The 15,232-nt window shown below is 43.9% G+C and overlaps 2 protein-coding genes across 4 annotated transcripts in view; one reads left to right on the top strand and one right to left on the bottom strand.

The window, feature by feature from the left end:
• Positions 1-4,876, top strand: part of LOC135539883 (LIM domain and actin-binding protein 1-like) — a 28,537-nt gene extending 23,661 nt beyond the window's left edge. The window contains 8 exon segments of the mRNA XM_064966078.1: positions 12-66; positions 542-639; positions 1,362-1,427; positions 1,782-1,833; positions 2,156-2,238; positions 2,386-2,519; positions 2,837-3,156; positions 3,159-4,876. Coding sequence (XP_064822150.1) covers positions 12-66; positions 542-639; positions 1,362-1,427; positions 1,782-1,833; positions 2,156-2,238; positions 2,386-2,519; positions 2,837-3,156; positions 3,159-3,889 — 1,539 coding nt within the window. The 3' untranslated portion in view covers positions 3,890-4,876.
• A 140-nt stretch (positions 4,877-5,016) lies between these two features.
• The window catches only part of LOC135539884 (SPRY domain-containing protein 3-like), a 63,225-nt gene continuing 53,009 nt past the window's right edge, over positions 5,017-15,232 (bottom strand). For 2 of the 3 annotated variants that reach the window (XM_064966080.1, XM_064966079.1), the window contains 4 exons: positions 10,812-10,869; positions 8,456-8,575; positions 8,147-8,268; positions 5,017-7,882 (listed from right to left, as the gene is read on the bottom strand). In XM_064966080.1, coding sequence (XP_064822152.1) covers positions 7,748-7,882; positions 8,147-8,268; positions 8,456-8,575; positions 10,812-10,869 — 435 coding nt within the window. In that variant the 3' untranslated portion in view covers positions 5,017-7,747. The remainder of the gene's footprint in view (positions 7,883-8,146; positions 8,269-8,455; positions 8,576-10,811; positions 10,870-15,232) is intronic. The other variant, XR_010455672.1, reaches the window with a different exon arrangement.

Here is a 15,232-nt window from a genome sequence, read left to right as displayed (position 1 = left end):
TTATCATCCAGGTGAGCACGGGACTACACAGCAGCTCCTCCGAGGACATGGACCAGAGAATAGGAGGTAATACATGAGCACGGGCACACACACACACACACACACACATTTGCACTAGACCCATATAGTGCAATCACATTCTGAGGGCACAGTATCTGATATCACTACTAGGCACTAAACTGACAAAAGGATCCCATGCAGAGAGGTGCCCACTGCAGTTATAATAGCCACGAAGGTTACAGATGAGAACACAATGTGTACATTCACGGGTGCATGATAACGGCCGTGCTTGAATTGAGGCAGAACAGTGTGTCAATTCATAGTGCCAACACTGCTTCATCGAAAAAGACCAGCTTTATTTACTCAAGTCAACTTTTGGCAGTGTTTATATATCGTTACCCCTGTTTTTCTTCTTCATAGCAGCTAATGTAGGCTAGTGACTTCTGACAACATTGCAGCAGAGCTAGGTGGGGGATCCGGATCAAGAAACCTTCTAGATGCTAACCTGTGTGTGTGATTTTTGTTTTGTTGTCCCCCGCAGTGTTATCCTCTGACCGAGTTCTGGAGACCACCTCCCTGAAGGAAAGAATGGCCAAGTACCAGTCAGCCCTTACCAAAAAGGGCCCACTAGCACGCACTGTGAGTTTGTGTGTGTTTGTATTTATTATACCCATTTCGTACAGAAGATGTGGTATATTACCTGTAAAAAATATACATAAGGCAATGTTTTATATGGCCCCCTTTCAAACAGCCTTATTTACCACTTTTCCCTTTTCAACATACCAGTGGGTAACGGGCACAGTGGAAGGTGTGGGGAGTGTTAAACCATGGGGGCTGTTTAGATGTCAAATTAGGGAGGTGTTAAACAATTGAAGTGCAAAAAAGCAGAGAACCATTCACACAGACCCAATACCTGTACTTTGGTTACAGGGTCTGTGCAAATGCAGGAATCATGACTAGGTCTTTAGGTGGGTGTTAATTGACTGTTTTTGACCCCTACCCCTTTCAGATGCCTGCTTTTTTTATACCAGCTTTCTGGTATGCATGATAAAATAGTGGGATTTTGGTCGGTTGTCTTGTAAACACTCCTCTCTCCTTAGTTTAAGAGAAGCTAGAGACACTGTGGACTCAGTCACCAGACCTAAAAAATATTTTTTAGAAAGTGATCCTCTTGTTTAATAGTCCAGAAGTTTTGGTCTCACCACATCTAAGGCTAATGTAAGGATAGTGTACATGGGAAAAGTGTAATGTCAAAGAAAGACAGATCTTAGTTCACATATTTTGCTAAATATATTTTCTATATCCTAAAACATCATTTTGTCACTGTTCTTTTACTGAACGACCTCTCTGTTCGTCTGCAGGCCAGTCAGTCAGAGCGAGAGGACGGCAGCCTCAAGGAGAATGTGCCCCCTAGTGGTGTGGCTGTGGTCAGTACCTACGCGCGTGTCTGTGTGTGTGCGTGCGTGTGGCGCGTCTGAGACATTTGGTGTTGAGGTGTGTAGCGACAGAGGGGACATGCAGTGTGAGTCTGTGAAATAAACGACACACTGTGTGAAGATTAGTTAATTGCATAGGGGAGCAGCGTTTAAACTGATAACTGTAAACCAATGAAAGCAGGTGTGCAGTAAGTAAATAAACTCCTAGAAGTGCCCTAAAGATCCTGCTTTAAAACATGAATACACAGTGGCAGTAAACTCTTTCATATAGATTTTTATGTACAATTGTACATGGGTGAACAAGCTATTTGATTTGCTGATGGGTTTTCTCTCTTTTTCTCTCAGAGCCAGGCTTTAGAGACCTACAGCAGAAAAGTTGCTGTAGAAGAGACCAATGGTGAGTCCTCTTTAATTTCCCTATCTCCCATGATGTCATCCCCCACAGCTCTCGGCTGGGGATGCTGAGGACAGAACCGCACCCAGCTGCTCTGATTGGTCCTCTGTGTTAAAGGGCAGAGCGGGGTGGAACCCCGACTGGCTTGTTACCCTGAGTTACTGCTCTGTGTCTAGGCATCTCGCTCGTCTCAATAATTTTTATGTGAAAAGCCAGGCTCCCTTTTTTTGTTATTGCTTTGCCCAATTGTGATACTGACTTCCTCTGCAGCCAAGATGGAGTCCCTGTAGTCTCACTGGTATGTTGTGTGTTTGGTCTTTTTCAGGTGATGGCATGGACACACCTACCTCTAAGGATAGTACCTCTTCTCCTTCCTCAGCCCACAGTGACCCGCCCAAGGCAGCCAGGGTGAGTCCCCTCCATCACCTCCATCACAATGACACGTACAACATGTATTCAATCAAGGAAATCAATAGGACCGCTATGACGACAAGACTTGTTTCCGACAAACACAATGCAGTGTATGAAAGGTAAATTCTTAGTGTCTGTGTGTAGAAGTTCTGCCTGCCCGTGAGGGAGACGTGCATTGCATGCCTGAAGACGGTGTACCCATTGGAGAGGCTGGTGGCTAACACCCAGATCTTCCACACCTCCTGCTTCCGCTGTCTGCACTGCAACACCAAGCTCAGGTACTTGTGACACTCGCACCCCACGGGACACTTTAAATAACGTTATACAAATTTCCCATTCCAAAACATTTAGAAACCATAGGAGAAAGAACATTCAAAAACAGTATTGTGTATCATGCATCATAATACAGTATATTTACAAAATGCTTTTTAATAAAAATTATCACAAGCCGTATAAATTGGAGGAACATTACTTTTGAATGTACAATTGTATGAAATGTCAAGTAAATCCAGTACTGCTTTCAGTAACCGGTGTCTTGTGTCTGCATGTATCTAAAGTATATTTGTCTGGTTCTTTGCTGCCCTCTGCTGTTCAGTCTGGGAAACTACGCCTCTCTGCACGGCAATGTCTACTGCAAGCCCCACTTCAGCCAGCTGTTCAAGGCCAAAGGCAACTACGACGAAGGCTTCGGCCACCGGCCCCACAAGGAACTGTGGACACCCCGTGCCGAGGGAGAGGAGGAGGAGGAAGAGGGAGTAGACCGGGAGGTGGAGAAGAAGCCAAAGGAGCAGGCAGAAAGAGTGGCGGTGGTGTCCCATCCAGCCTCGTCAGACAAGCAGCCCAGCCCCACAGTGGAGGAGTCTCCCCTAGCCAAGGTGACGGACCTGACTGCCTCTCTGGAGACACGCAGCCACACCCCTCCACTGAGAAACTCTCCAGTGCCGAGAAAGTCCCAGAGGCCCGCAAGCTGAGGGTTGCCTGGCCCCCTCCTGCTGACAGCGATGCTGGTACCTCTCAAATTATGGAGGCTGGTAGTGGTGTGAGCCGGCCCTGGAGAGCCAAGTGGCCCCCAGAGGGCGAGGTGTCATCGTCCACCCTGAGCCACGACAGGTCCGAGCTGAAGAGCCTGAGGAGGAGCTCGTCTCTGAAGGAGCGAAGTCGGCCTTTCTCGGTGGCCCCCAGCCTCACCACCAATGCCCTTGGGCCACGGGAGCCCCGCCGGCCCCTCAAATCCCTGCTGGATAGGAGGGGGTCACTGGAGGACAGCCACTCCATGCCTAAGGAACCAGAACCCAAACCCCAGAGGGAGAGAGAGGTAAGGCAGGAGGACAAAAAGGAGTGCAAGCCCGCCCCGCCCATCGGCAGTGTAGTGAATGGAGAGACCAGCTCCGAGGAGGAGGTAGAGAGTCTGCCGGCGGCACAGGAGGAGAGAGAAGAGCCGATGGAGAGAGGCAAGGAAATAGAAGGGGCTTCTCTGAAATGCCAAAGTGCCTCTCCGTCCCCGCAGCCCAAACACAACCGCAGCTCCCAGGACGTGGGCTTCTGGGAGGGCGAGGAGGAGGGGGGCGAGGGGGAGCAGCTCACCGTAGAGGAGATGATCAAGAGGAACCGCTACTATGAGGAAGAGGAGGAGGAAGATGATGTCTGAACAGACACTCCACTCTGAATCTGGCTGGATTTAGACTGGATACACACCAACACATTCTGTCCCCAGTACTCCCCGTCCACCATATATAACCCAGGGAGATTTTAAAAGTGCAGGGATAAAACCATGGGGACCCACTTGTTGAATTTTTCTCTGCTTGGGTGCAATCTGTGATCATTTTGATTTGTTTGTTTGTTTCATTCACAATAGGAAAGTTAGCAATAAATCAGTCTTACTACACTACATAAAACCAAATAGCCTGATTCTTTTGTTTTCTGAGGGAGCCTGATAGAAGGGAGCGGTAGATTGTAGCCTATTTGTTTTTTACACTGGTTCAGGCTGGTCTGTCTTTTTTTAAACTGGAAGTAAGTACAGTTACGATATATATGACATCTTTTATATAATCTAGGAAAGGTTACATCGGCCATATCATTCTCTAAACTGGAAATTATCTTTTGTCAACACTTTTTTTTTTTGATGAAGAAAGACTAAGGACTTTTGACAGGAAAGCCTGTCAAATAAATATACATGTTTGTATTTGCAAATCAGGTGCTTATATAGCCTTTGCTTCACAGGTACTTAAGTGGACTAGTCCATACCACTGCCCGATGGATAATAGGAGAAGAGACGTTCTAAAATGATCACAAGCAGTCGCTTCATCTCTTTGATAATACTTGAGAATCAAAAAAGGCTTGTGATAGAATGTGGTAAATTGATCTTGGCCGAGTAAACCAACAGTGTACTTTGAGTCTTTGTGTCCTTTACCTTCCTGGATTTATGTTTTTAGTTGTCCTTTGACACAGTGCATGTTTTGAATGGTTTTAAAAGCATCCTATTTTGTAATGAATTTTGAAAATTGGATAAATGCACAATTGTTAAACTTACCCTTATGTTTTATACCTTACTTTAAGGAGGACCAAACCTTTTTCGTATCTTGACATTTTAAATCAAAAGTATGTTTGAAATAAATAAAATGGTCTATCATTGATACATCTGTTGTCTTGTTTCAGTACATGACCTAAGGCTGGGATTCAATCCGATCGACCTTGTAGACTGTGCAGCTTTTTAAAGGCCCAGTGCAGTCAAAAACTAGATTTTCCTGGTTTTTAAATACATTACCAATCAAAAGTTGACACCCCTCATTCAAGAGTTTTTTTATTTTTACATTAACAGTGAAGACATCCACTATGAAACAACAAATATGGAATTGTAGTAACCAAAAGTGTTAAACAAATCTAAATCTATTTTATATTCTTCAAAGTAGCCACTCTTTGCCTTGACGAGAGCTTTGCACACTCTTTGCATTCTCTCAACCAGCTCCACCTGGAATGCTTTTCCAACAGTCTTGAAGGAGTTCCCACATATGCTGAGCACTTGTTGGCTGATTTTCCTTCACTCTGCTGTCCAACTCATCCCAAACCATCTCAATTGGGTTGAGGTCGGGTCATTGTGGAGGCCAGGTCATCTGATGCATCACTGTCCTTGGTCAAATTGCCCTTACACAGCCAGGAGGTGTGTTGGGTCATTGTCCTGTTGAAAAACATATGATAGTCCCAGTCAGCGCAAACCAGATGGGATGGCGTATCGCTACGCTAGCCATGCTGGTTAAGTGTGCCTTGAATTCTAAATACATCACAGACGGTGTCACCAGCAAAGCACCATCACACCACCACCACCTCCATGCTTCACGGTGGGAACCACACATGCGGGGATCATCCGTTCACCTACTTTGTGTCACAGACATGGCGGTTGGAACCAAAAATCTAAAATTTGGACTCATCAGACCAAAGGACAGATTTCCACCGGTCTAATGTCCTTGTGTTTCTTGGCCCAAGCAAGTCTCTTATTGGTGTCCTTTTCGTGGTTACTTTGCAGCAATTCGACCATGAAGGCCTGATTTCATGCAGTCTCCTCTGAACAGTTGATGTTGAAATGTGTGTTTACTTGAACTCTGTGAAGCATTTATTTGAGCTGCAATTTCTGAGGCTGGTAACTAATGAACTTATCCTCTGCAGCAGCGGTAACTCTGGGTCTTCCTTTCCTGTGGCGGTCCTCATGAGAGCCAGTTTCATCATAGCACTTGAATAAACATTTAAGGTTCTTGACATTTTCCAGATTGACTGACCTTTGTGTATTAAAGTAATGGACTGTCATTTCTCTTTGCTTATTTGAGCTGTTCTTGCCATAATATGGACTTGGTCTTTTACCAAATAGGGCTACCACCCATCCCTTGTCACAACACAACTGATTGGCTGAAACGTATTAAGAAATAACTTTATCAAGGCACACCTGTTAATTGAAATGCATTCAAGGTGACTTCCTCATGAAGCTGGTTGAGAGAATACCAAGAGTGTGCAAAGCTGTCATCAAGGCAAAGGGTGGCTACTTTGAAGTATCTCAAATATAAAATATATTTTGATTTAACACTTTTTCAGTTACATGATTCCATATGTGTTCTCATAGTTTTGATGTCTTAACTATTATTCTACAATGTAGAAAATAGTTTAAAAAATAAAGAAAAACCCAAACAGTACCAGTCCAAACTTTTGACTGGTACTGTATATTTCCACACAGTTTGGAATAATATTGTGAAAATGATAATGCTCTTTCAGTGTAAGAGCTGTTTGAAAAGACTGCTTGACGTTTTGATGGGATGGAGTTTTGCCCTGCCTGGTGACATCATCGGGCGGTAAATTAGTTAATAGACCAATAAGATAGAGTTCCAAACCTTTCTACCAATAACAGCTAGTTTTCAGTTTTACCCTGACCACTCCAACAGTCCTAGCAAAATTCTTGCTTGAGAAATTGCTCTTTGCTTAGAAGCTACATATGTTTGTTTTCAATTAAAATAGTCTAAAATAATCACAGTAAGGATCTAACAGACCCGATTCAATCCCGGGCTCAATTAGCCAAATTACATGTTGTGAAAATAAAAATCACACAAAGCGGGCCGTTGTATAGAAATAGATTCTCATCTTTAGTTAGGTATTTAAACATTGCATTCAATTGCACAATTTATAGGTGACGCATTCTTATCTATGATCTGTAAGATTAAATGAACCTAATTGGTGATTAATATGAAATGAAATGGTACTCTGTAAGGAACATTTGTGAGAACAGTGCATGGTCTTCCCTTTTGAAATCATAAAATGCAATAATTTAGCATATTGCTTTCTTGAGTACAGTTCTGTTATTACAGTTGATGAATCAAAACAAATACAAAATGTTGTTGATCAAGTATTTCATTTAAACCTGTCATTAGTCAACAAAATAACCCAAAAGAGAAAGAACAGAGAAATGCTAAACAAAAAGTAGTGCATCATAATCCACGATATCTAGAATAAAGTGCTTTTGATAAAAGGATATGGCATCATGAGTCTTAGAAAAAATAAACATAACACAGCGTCATAGTCGTTACAGTCATTTGGATTTTGGCATACCTGAGAGTTGCATTTCTTGGCTGGGGGGTTTTATGTTACAGCATTTTGAATGAATTCCCCTAATAATCTCAAAATAGAGTTAAGATAATAAGATTTGACTGATTGCTGCTTAAAGACCTGGGATTGGTCCAATGATCTCCCTTTGAACCATTTATAGTATTTTCTATTGCCATGATAACAGTAAGCACTTTCTTGAGGCACCCATGCAGTATTATATTATCCATCTTCCTACCATATGATGAGTTTCATTTTATGTTAGGAGTCAACCAGAGTAAACTGAACCGAGGTAGGACATCCCAGGCAACATGCTGGATCCAGGAGTGATGCGAAGCGAAGGGATACTGCACTGGAGTGATAACTCCAAACACTCCCCTACAGCAGCCTTGGGATTGGTCTATCATCATCATGTCGCTACCCTCTCTCAGCCGCTGAGGGGGTGCAGGTCAACCCTGATTTTCTCCCCGGTGCTCATCATGCCGATGGTAGGGTAGAACCCTCCTGCTGGCACTGCCACCTCCCTACGGCCCACCACCTTCCCATTCCTAGTGAAGAACACCTGGCACAACACAAGGGGGCGACAGTGAGTTAATATTCACACCAGGGTTGGGCTACATTTCATTTCAATCAATTGAGGAATGCAACACAAATCCGCCAATTTCCACTTCAGTGCCTACTGTTTGACAACTCCAATATCAAACCAAGTATCACATTAAAACCCCATAACTCATTTGTCATAACTCCTCTCCCCTGCTTCCCACTGAGCTAATGACCTGGCCCTGTTTGAAGGTTTGCTAATGTAGACAAAATATATGTCTCTCACCATGACTTTACTCCCCTCCTGCTCTTCCCCATCCTCCTCCTCGTCTTCATCGTTCATGTACAGTTCGTTCTGGACTCGCCGCTGCTTGGGCCAGACCTCCAAGTCCCCGTCGTCACTGTCATCTGAGGGAACCACACCGATATGGTCAGACAGACACAGACAGATTGATAGACATGGAGATGAGGAGACATAACTTAGGAGACAGACAGCCATGAAACAAACAATGTCTTTGGAGAATAAAAGAAAGCAGCAAATGTGAGTGTGGAGTTTTTACGGTATAAGATGGCAGCAGCCTATTGTTCAACTCACCTCCACTGTCCAGGATGTAGTCCCGCGGGAACATGATGCCACAGCCCATGACGTCCCCCTCAAAACAGCGAGGGCCAAAGGCGTCTCCCACCCCACTACCCTGGAAAAGCTTCCCATCATCTGAGAGAGAGGAAGGAATGAGAGATCTATGAGCAAAGGGTGAGCGTGTGTATGTGAATGAGAGAGCATGTGTGTGAGTGAGCCGTCATTCTGCATTTCCATGCAAATTCAGTCAGTTCAGGGCAAAAAGAAAAGTCCTATTTCTATGAATCACCTGCAATGACAAGGAAGTGAGTCCAACCCAGAACTTGAAAATGAGTGAGACTCCTGTGTTCATGAATTTTAACTGCTTTTAAATGGACATACACTGAGTATACCAAACGTTAGGAACAACTTTTGCCCTCAGAACAGCCTCAATTCGTTGGTTGGGGCATGGACTCTACAAGGTGTCGAAAGCGTTCCACAGGGATGTCGGCCCATGTTGACTCCAATGCTTCCCACAGTTGTGTCAAGTTGGCTGGATGTCCTTTGGATCTTGGAACATTCTTGATACACATGAGAAACTGTTAAGTGTGAAAAACCCAGCAGCGTTGCAGTTCTTGACACAAACCGGTATGCCTGGCACCTACTACCATACCCCGTTAAATCTTTTGTCTTGCCTATTGACCCTGAATGGCACATATACACAATCCATGTCTCAAGGCTTAAAAATCCTCACAAGTGAAATCAATAAGGGATCGTAGCTTTCAACTGGATTCACCTGGTCAGTCTGTGTCATTGAAAGAGTTGGTGTTTTTAATATTTTGTATAATCAGTATAACACATCTATAATTTCACACATAATTGTAAAGCCCATTTCATAGAGAATGTTACAAACTGGACTATATTTAGTAACTTACTTTGAAAAGATGGTTTTGGGTCAAAACAGATGTTTGATGATTGGTAGGCTAAATTCAGTGTACTTGTCTTTAACTGCTGTTTCCCGAAAACCACTCTTCCCACATGCCAACAAAAACTTCAGAAGCATTTACACATTGACAAAAGTTTGTGTGTTATCCATAGATATATTCTCCATAATTATTCAAAGGGAATTGTTGATATGTTGTTCTCCAAAGATTATAGAGCAATTGTTCTTGTAAAATGTGCCAAAAAAGTATTTTACAGAAAGATTTTAAAAGTATTTATCCATAATCTTTTCTGAGTAAGTCCGGTCATGGAGTTTCTTAACCAAATTTATACCCAAATATTTAATGCTGACTTCATCCAGTGTCGAGAAACATGCATTTGTGGTATATGCAAATACAGTATGTGCATTATTAATGAGATGACCGTATTTGCATATTTTATACAATATGTCAGAACAATTTTAATACAAAAAAGTATTATATTTGTGTGTACATTCAACTGGTAAAAGTTGATTGTGATATTATGATTAAGAGAAAAAAATTACTTATTAGGGTGGTGTGCCTGGCCTCAAAACATGTACTTAAACTTCACTTGTCCTCATCTCAACCTCCCTGGCCAGTGGAATGGATGACTATCAACCAGAGGTCAGGGGGAATGTGTCTCATCGTTAGGGTGGATTATAGGAAGAGAAAGGGCGTATCCCCATGGAAACAATGACATGGAACACATGAAACATGAAGAGATCACTAGGTGGGGTTTCACCTAATCACCACTTTGGCAGAGAAGCAGTGATAAACACACAGGCTTATCATAAGAGAAACACACTGATCGGGGTATCCTACCATACATGCTGAACAACTCCTCTCTCAGCTTCTCTCTCAGTCTCTGGCTGATCCACACATGGCACCTTATTCCCTTCATAGGGCTCTGGTCAAAAGTAGTGCACTATGTACTGTAGGATATTTTGAGTTTGACCACTTCTCTTTGTCTTTCCGCCTCCCTCTATAGGTTAGCCAAGAGATACACCACACAGGCCTTTCATACAGTTTGGGAAGGATACATTCTGTTCTATACAGTATGAGGTTGACTGCTGCCTCCCTATAAACTGAAAGCTTTCATCCTACTATGACACTGTGGGCCGAATTCTAACTTGAGATAAACCAGGATAAGATCGCTTTAGAGACAACATACATTGACATCAATGGGAGATTTGTGTCACAATTTGGTTTATGGGATATTTGTATGACAGTTTGACTTATGTGCACGTCTCAAGGCAGGAGTCTGTCTGACCAATAATTAGAATCATGCTAAACGACAGTAGTCACATGTTTAGTGTATGGCAAGCAGGTACAGAGACAGATGCATTCAAACAAACAACCAACCAAGCCATCATGCAGGAACACTTGCAGAAGGACAGACAAACAGACGCTACATTACTCAGGACACTCACCTGCATGATAGGCTATGGAACCCCTGCTCCAGCCAGGGTGTCTGTTTTTGGGATAATTCTGTGAAATTAATATAACACGTCAATACAAAGTCAATGAGGTCTCATTTTACTCATGAATCGTCATTTCAGCAAGCCATGACACTCAACTATTTCTAACTACAGAAACAATTTCAGAACAATCTGAGATGGTAAGACTAGCATTCATTTTATCTCTGGGAAATTAAGCTAATTGATTGCACCCAAAATGGGCATTTTAATTGATAGGATTCAGATAATATTAAATAAATATTAAATAAATATAGTACCCAAGTGCCGATGTGGACCAAACGTTTTCCTACCAATGAGTAAAACAAGAGGAACCCTGGAAAAATTGTAAAAAGCCACCCACGGACCCTCCATACACCCATGCCAAACCCAGCCCAACAACCAGTGGAGGCTCCTCAGAGAAGGAAGGGGAGGACCATCCTCAGGGAATTTCATCAAAAAAAAAAAATAGTGAAACATTAAAAAAGCTATGTTTTGATAAAACTATATAAATATATTCACGTCACCAAATAACTGATTAAAACACACTGTTTTGCAATGAAGGTCTACAGTAGCCTCAACAGCACTCTGTAGGGTAGCACCATGGTGTAGCCGGAGGACAGCTTGTTTCCGTCCTCCTCTGGATGCATTGACTTCAATAGAAATCAGAGCTCTTGAACTGACATTTTGTCCACCCAATCAAAGGATCAGAGAATTAATATAGTACTGAAAGCATAAGCTACAGCTAGCTAGCACTACAGTGCATAAAATGTTGTGGGTAGTTGACTCAAAGAGATAAAGACAATAGTTGAACAACTAAACTCAGCAAAAAATGAACCCAGGACCCTGTCTTTCAAAGGTAATTCGTAAAAATACAAAAAACTTCACATATGTTCATTGTAAAGAGTTTAAACACTGTTTCCCATGCTTTTTCAATGAACCGTAAACAATTAATGAACATGCACATGTGGAACGGTCATTAAGACACTAAACAGCTTACAGGCAATTAAGGTCACAGTTATGAAAACTTTGGACACTAAAGAGGACTTTCTACTGACTCTGAAAAACACCAAAAGAAAGATGCCCAGGGTCCCTGCTCCTGAACGTGCCTTGGGCATGCAGCAAGGAGGTATGAGGACTGCAGATGTGGCCAGGGCAATAAATTGCAATGTCCGTACTGCGAGACAACTAAGACAGCGCTACAGGGAGGCAGGACGGACAGCTGGTCATCCTCGCAGTGGCAGACCATGTGTAACAACACCTGCACAAGATCGGTACATCTGAGCATCACACCTACGGGACAGGTACTGGATGGCAACAACAACTGCCCGAATTACACAAGGAATGCACAGTCCCTCCATCAGTGCTCAGACTGTCCGCAATAGGCTGAGAGAGGCTGGACTGAGGGGTTGTAGGCCTGTTGTAAGGCAGGTCCTCACCGGACATCACCGGCGACAACGTCGCCTATGGGCATAAACCCACCGTCGCTGGACCAGACTGGACTGGCAAAAAGTGCTCTTCACTGATGAGTCGCGGTTTTGTCTCACCAGGGGTGATGGTCGGATTGGCATTTATGTCGAAGGAATGAGCGTTACACCGAGGCATGTACTCTGGAGCGGGATCGATTTGGAGGTGGAGGGTCTGTCATGGTCTGGGGCGGTGTGTCACAGCATCATCGGACTGAGCTGTGCGTTACAGGGAAGACATCCTCCTCCCTCACGTGTTACCCTTCCTGCAGGGTCATCCTGACATGACTCTCCAGCATGACAATGCCATCAGCCATACTGCTTGTTCTATGCGTGATTTCCTGCAAGACAGGAATGTCAGTGTTCTGCCAAGGCCAGCGAAGAACCCGGATCTCAATCCCAATTGAGCACGTCTGGGACCTGTTGGATCAGATGGTGAGGGCTAGGGCCATTCCCCCAGAAATGTCCGGGAACTTGCAGGTGCCTTAGTGGAAGAGTGGGGTAACATCTCACAGCAAGAACTGGCAAATCTAGTGCAGTCCATGAGGAGGAGATGCACTGCAGTACTTAATGCAGCTGGCCAGATACTGACTGTTACTTTTGATTTTGACCCCCCCCTTTGTTCAAGGACCATTATTCCATTTCAGTCACATTTCTGTGGAACTTGTTCAGTTTATGTCTCAGCTGTTGTATCTTGTTATGGTCATAAAAATATTTACACATGTTAAGTTTGCTGAAAATAAATGCAGTAGACAGTGAGAGGACATTTCTTTTTTTGCTGAGTTTACATTTCTTAAAAAATGAAGGAGAATCAAGAGAGAGGGAGAGAAAAAAAGAGAGCTAGCTATATTTCATAGTATTTTTTCACTTTTACTTAATTAGCGAGCTAGCTAGTTTAGCCTACTCAAACAGAGATGGCTGCTATGTTTGCTAGCTGACTACGGCTATCAAACGGTCACGACTTCGGCCGAAGTCGATGCCTCACCTTGTTCGGGTGGTGTTCGGCGGTCGACGTCACCGGTCTTCTAGCCATTGCTGATCCATTAGTCATTTCCCATTTGTTTTGTCTCGTTTTCCCACACACCTGGTTTTCATTTCCCAATTACTGGTCATGTATTTAACCCTCCATTTCCCCCATATTTTTGTGTGTGACTGTAATTTGTTCAGGTCTGGTTGTTCCGGCTGGTTTGTACCGGGTGCTGTTTATCACCCATGCTTTGTGGCACAGTTCTTTTTTGCACTTTGTAAATTGTTTACCTTCTGCTGTCGAGTAAAGTGAGTTGTTTCACTCATCTCTGCTCTCCTGCGCCTTTCATTGAGGGAGAGGTTGTTGTCCTGGCAGCACATTGCCAGTTCTCTGACCTCCTCCCTATAGGCTGTCTCATCATTGTCGGTGATCAGGCCTACCACTGTTGTGTTGTCAGCAAACTTAACGATGGTGTTGGAGTCGTGTTTGGCCACGCAGTCGTGGGTGAACAGTGAATACAGGAGGGGACTAAGTACACACCCTTGAGGGGCCCCAGTGTTGAGGATCAGCGTGACAGATGTGTTGTTGCCTACCATTACCACCTGGGGGCGGCCCGTCAGGAAGTCCAGAATCCAGTTGCAGAGGGAGGTGTTTAGTCCCAGGGCCCTTCTCACATAGGTGTTCCTTTTGTCCGGTTGGAAAAGGGCAGTGTGGAGTGCAATTGAGTCATCTGTGGTTCTGTTGGGGCGGTATATGAATTGAGTGGTTCTAGGGTACCCGGGAGGAAGCTATTGATGTGAGCCATGACCAGCCTTTCAAAGCACTTCATGGCTACCGATGTGAGTGCTATGCAGCGGTAATCATTTAGGCAGTTTACCTTCGCTTGGTGGTCTGCATGAAAAATGTACACATTACAGACTCGGTCAGGGAGAGGTTGAAAATGTCCGTGAAGACCCTTGCCAGTTGGTCCGCAACATGCTTTGAGTACACGTCCTGGTAATCCGTTTGTGAATGTTAACCTGTTTAGAGGTCTTGCTCACATCGGTTACCGAGAGCGTTATCACACAGTCATCCAGAACAGCTGGTGCTCTCGTGCATGAACCAGTGTTGCTTTCCTCGAAGCGAGCATATAAGGCATTTAGCTCATCGGGGTGGCTCGCGTCACTGGGCAGCTCACATCTGGGTTTCCCTTTGTAGTCCATAATAGTTTTCAAGCCCTGCCACATCAAACGAGCGTCAGAGCCGGTGTAGTAGGATTCAATCATAATCCTGTATTGACGCTTTGCTTGTTTGATGGTTAGTCTGAGGGCATAGCGGGATTTCTTGTAAGCACCCGGATTAGTGTCCCGCTCCTTGAAAGGGGCAACTCTAGCCTTTAGCTCGATGCAGATGTTGCCTGCAATCCATGGCTTCTGGTTGGGGATGTCGTTGATGCACTTATTGATGAAGCCGATGACTGAGGTGCTATACACCTCAATGCCATTGGATGAATCCTGGAACATATTCTTATAGTCTGTGCTAGCAAAACACTCCTGTAGCGTAGCATCCGCGTCATCTGACTACTTCCGTATTGAAAGAGTCACAGGTACTTCCTGCTTTAGTTTTTGCTTGTAAGGAGGACAGCATTATGGTCAGATTTGCCAAATGGAGGGCGAGGGAGAGCTTTGTATGGATCTCTGTGTGTTGAGTAAAGGTGGTGTAGAGTTTGTTTTCCTCTGGTTGCACATGTGACATGCTGGTAAAAATTTGGTAAAACTGATTTAAGTTTGCCTACATTAAAGTACCCGGCTACTAGGAGCACCGCTTCTGGATGAGCATTTTCTTGTTTGCTTATGGCCTAGAGTTGGTTGAATGCGGTCTTAGTGCCAGCATTGGTCTGGTGTGGTAAATAGACGGCTATGAATAATATATAATAATATAATGGTAGATAGTCTTGGTCTCCAGCTTATCATAAGGTACTCTAT

This window comes from Oncorhynchus masou, chromosome 5 (assembly GCF_036934945.1).
Source record: "Oncorhynchus masou masou isolate Uvic2021 chromosome 5, UVic_Omas_1.1, whole genome shotgun sequence".
Taxonomy (NCBI): domain Eukaryota; kingdom Metazoa; phylum Chordata; class Actinopteri; order Salmoniformes; family Salmonidae; genus Oncorhynchus; species Oncorhynchus masou.
The sequence above is the reverse complement of the archived record's forward strand: the minus strand, read 5'-3'. Positions and strand labels throughout refer to the sequence as shown.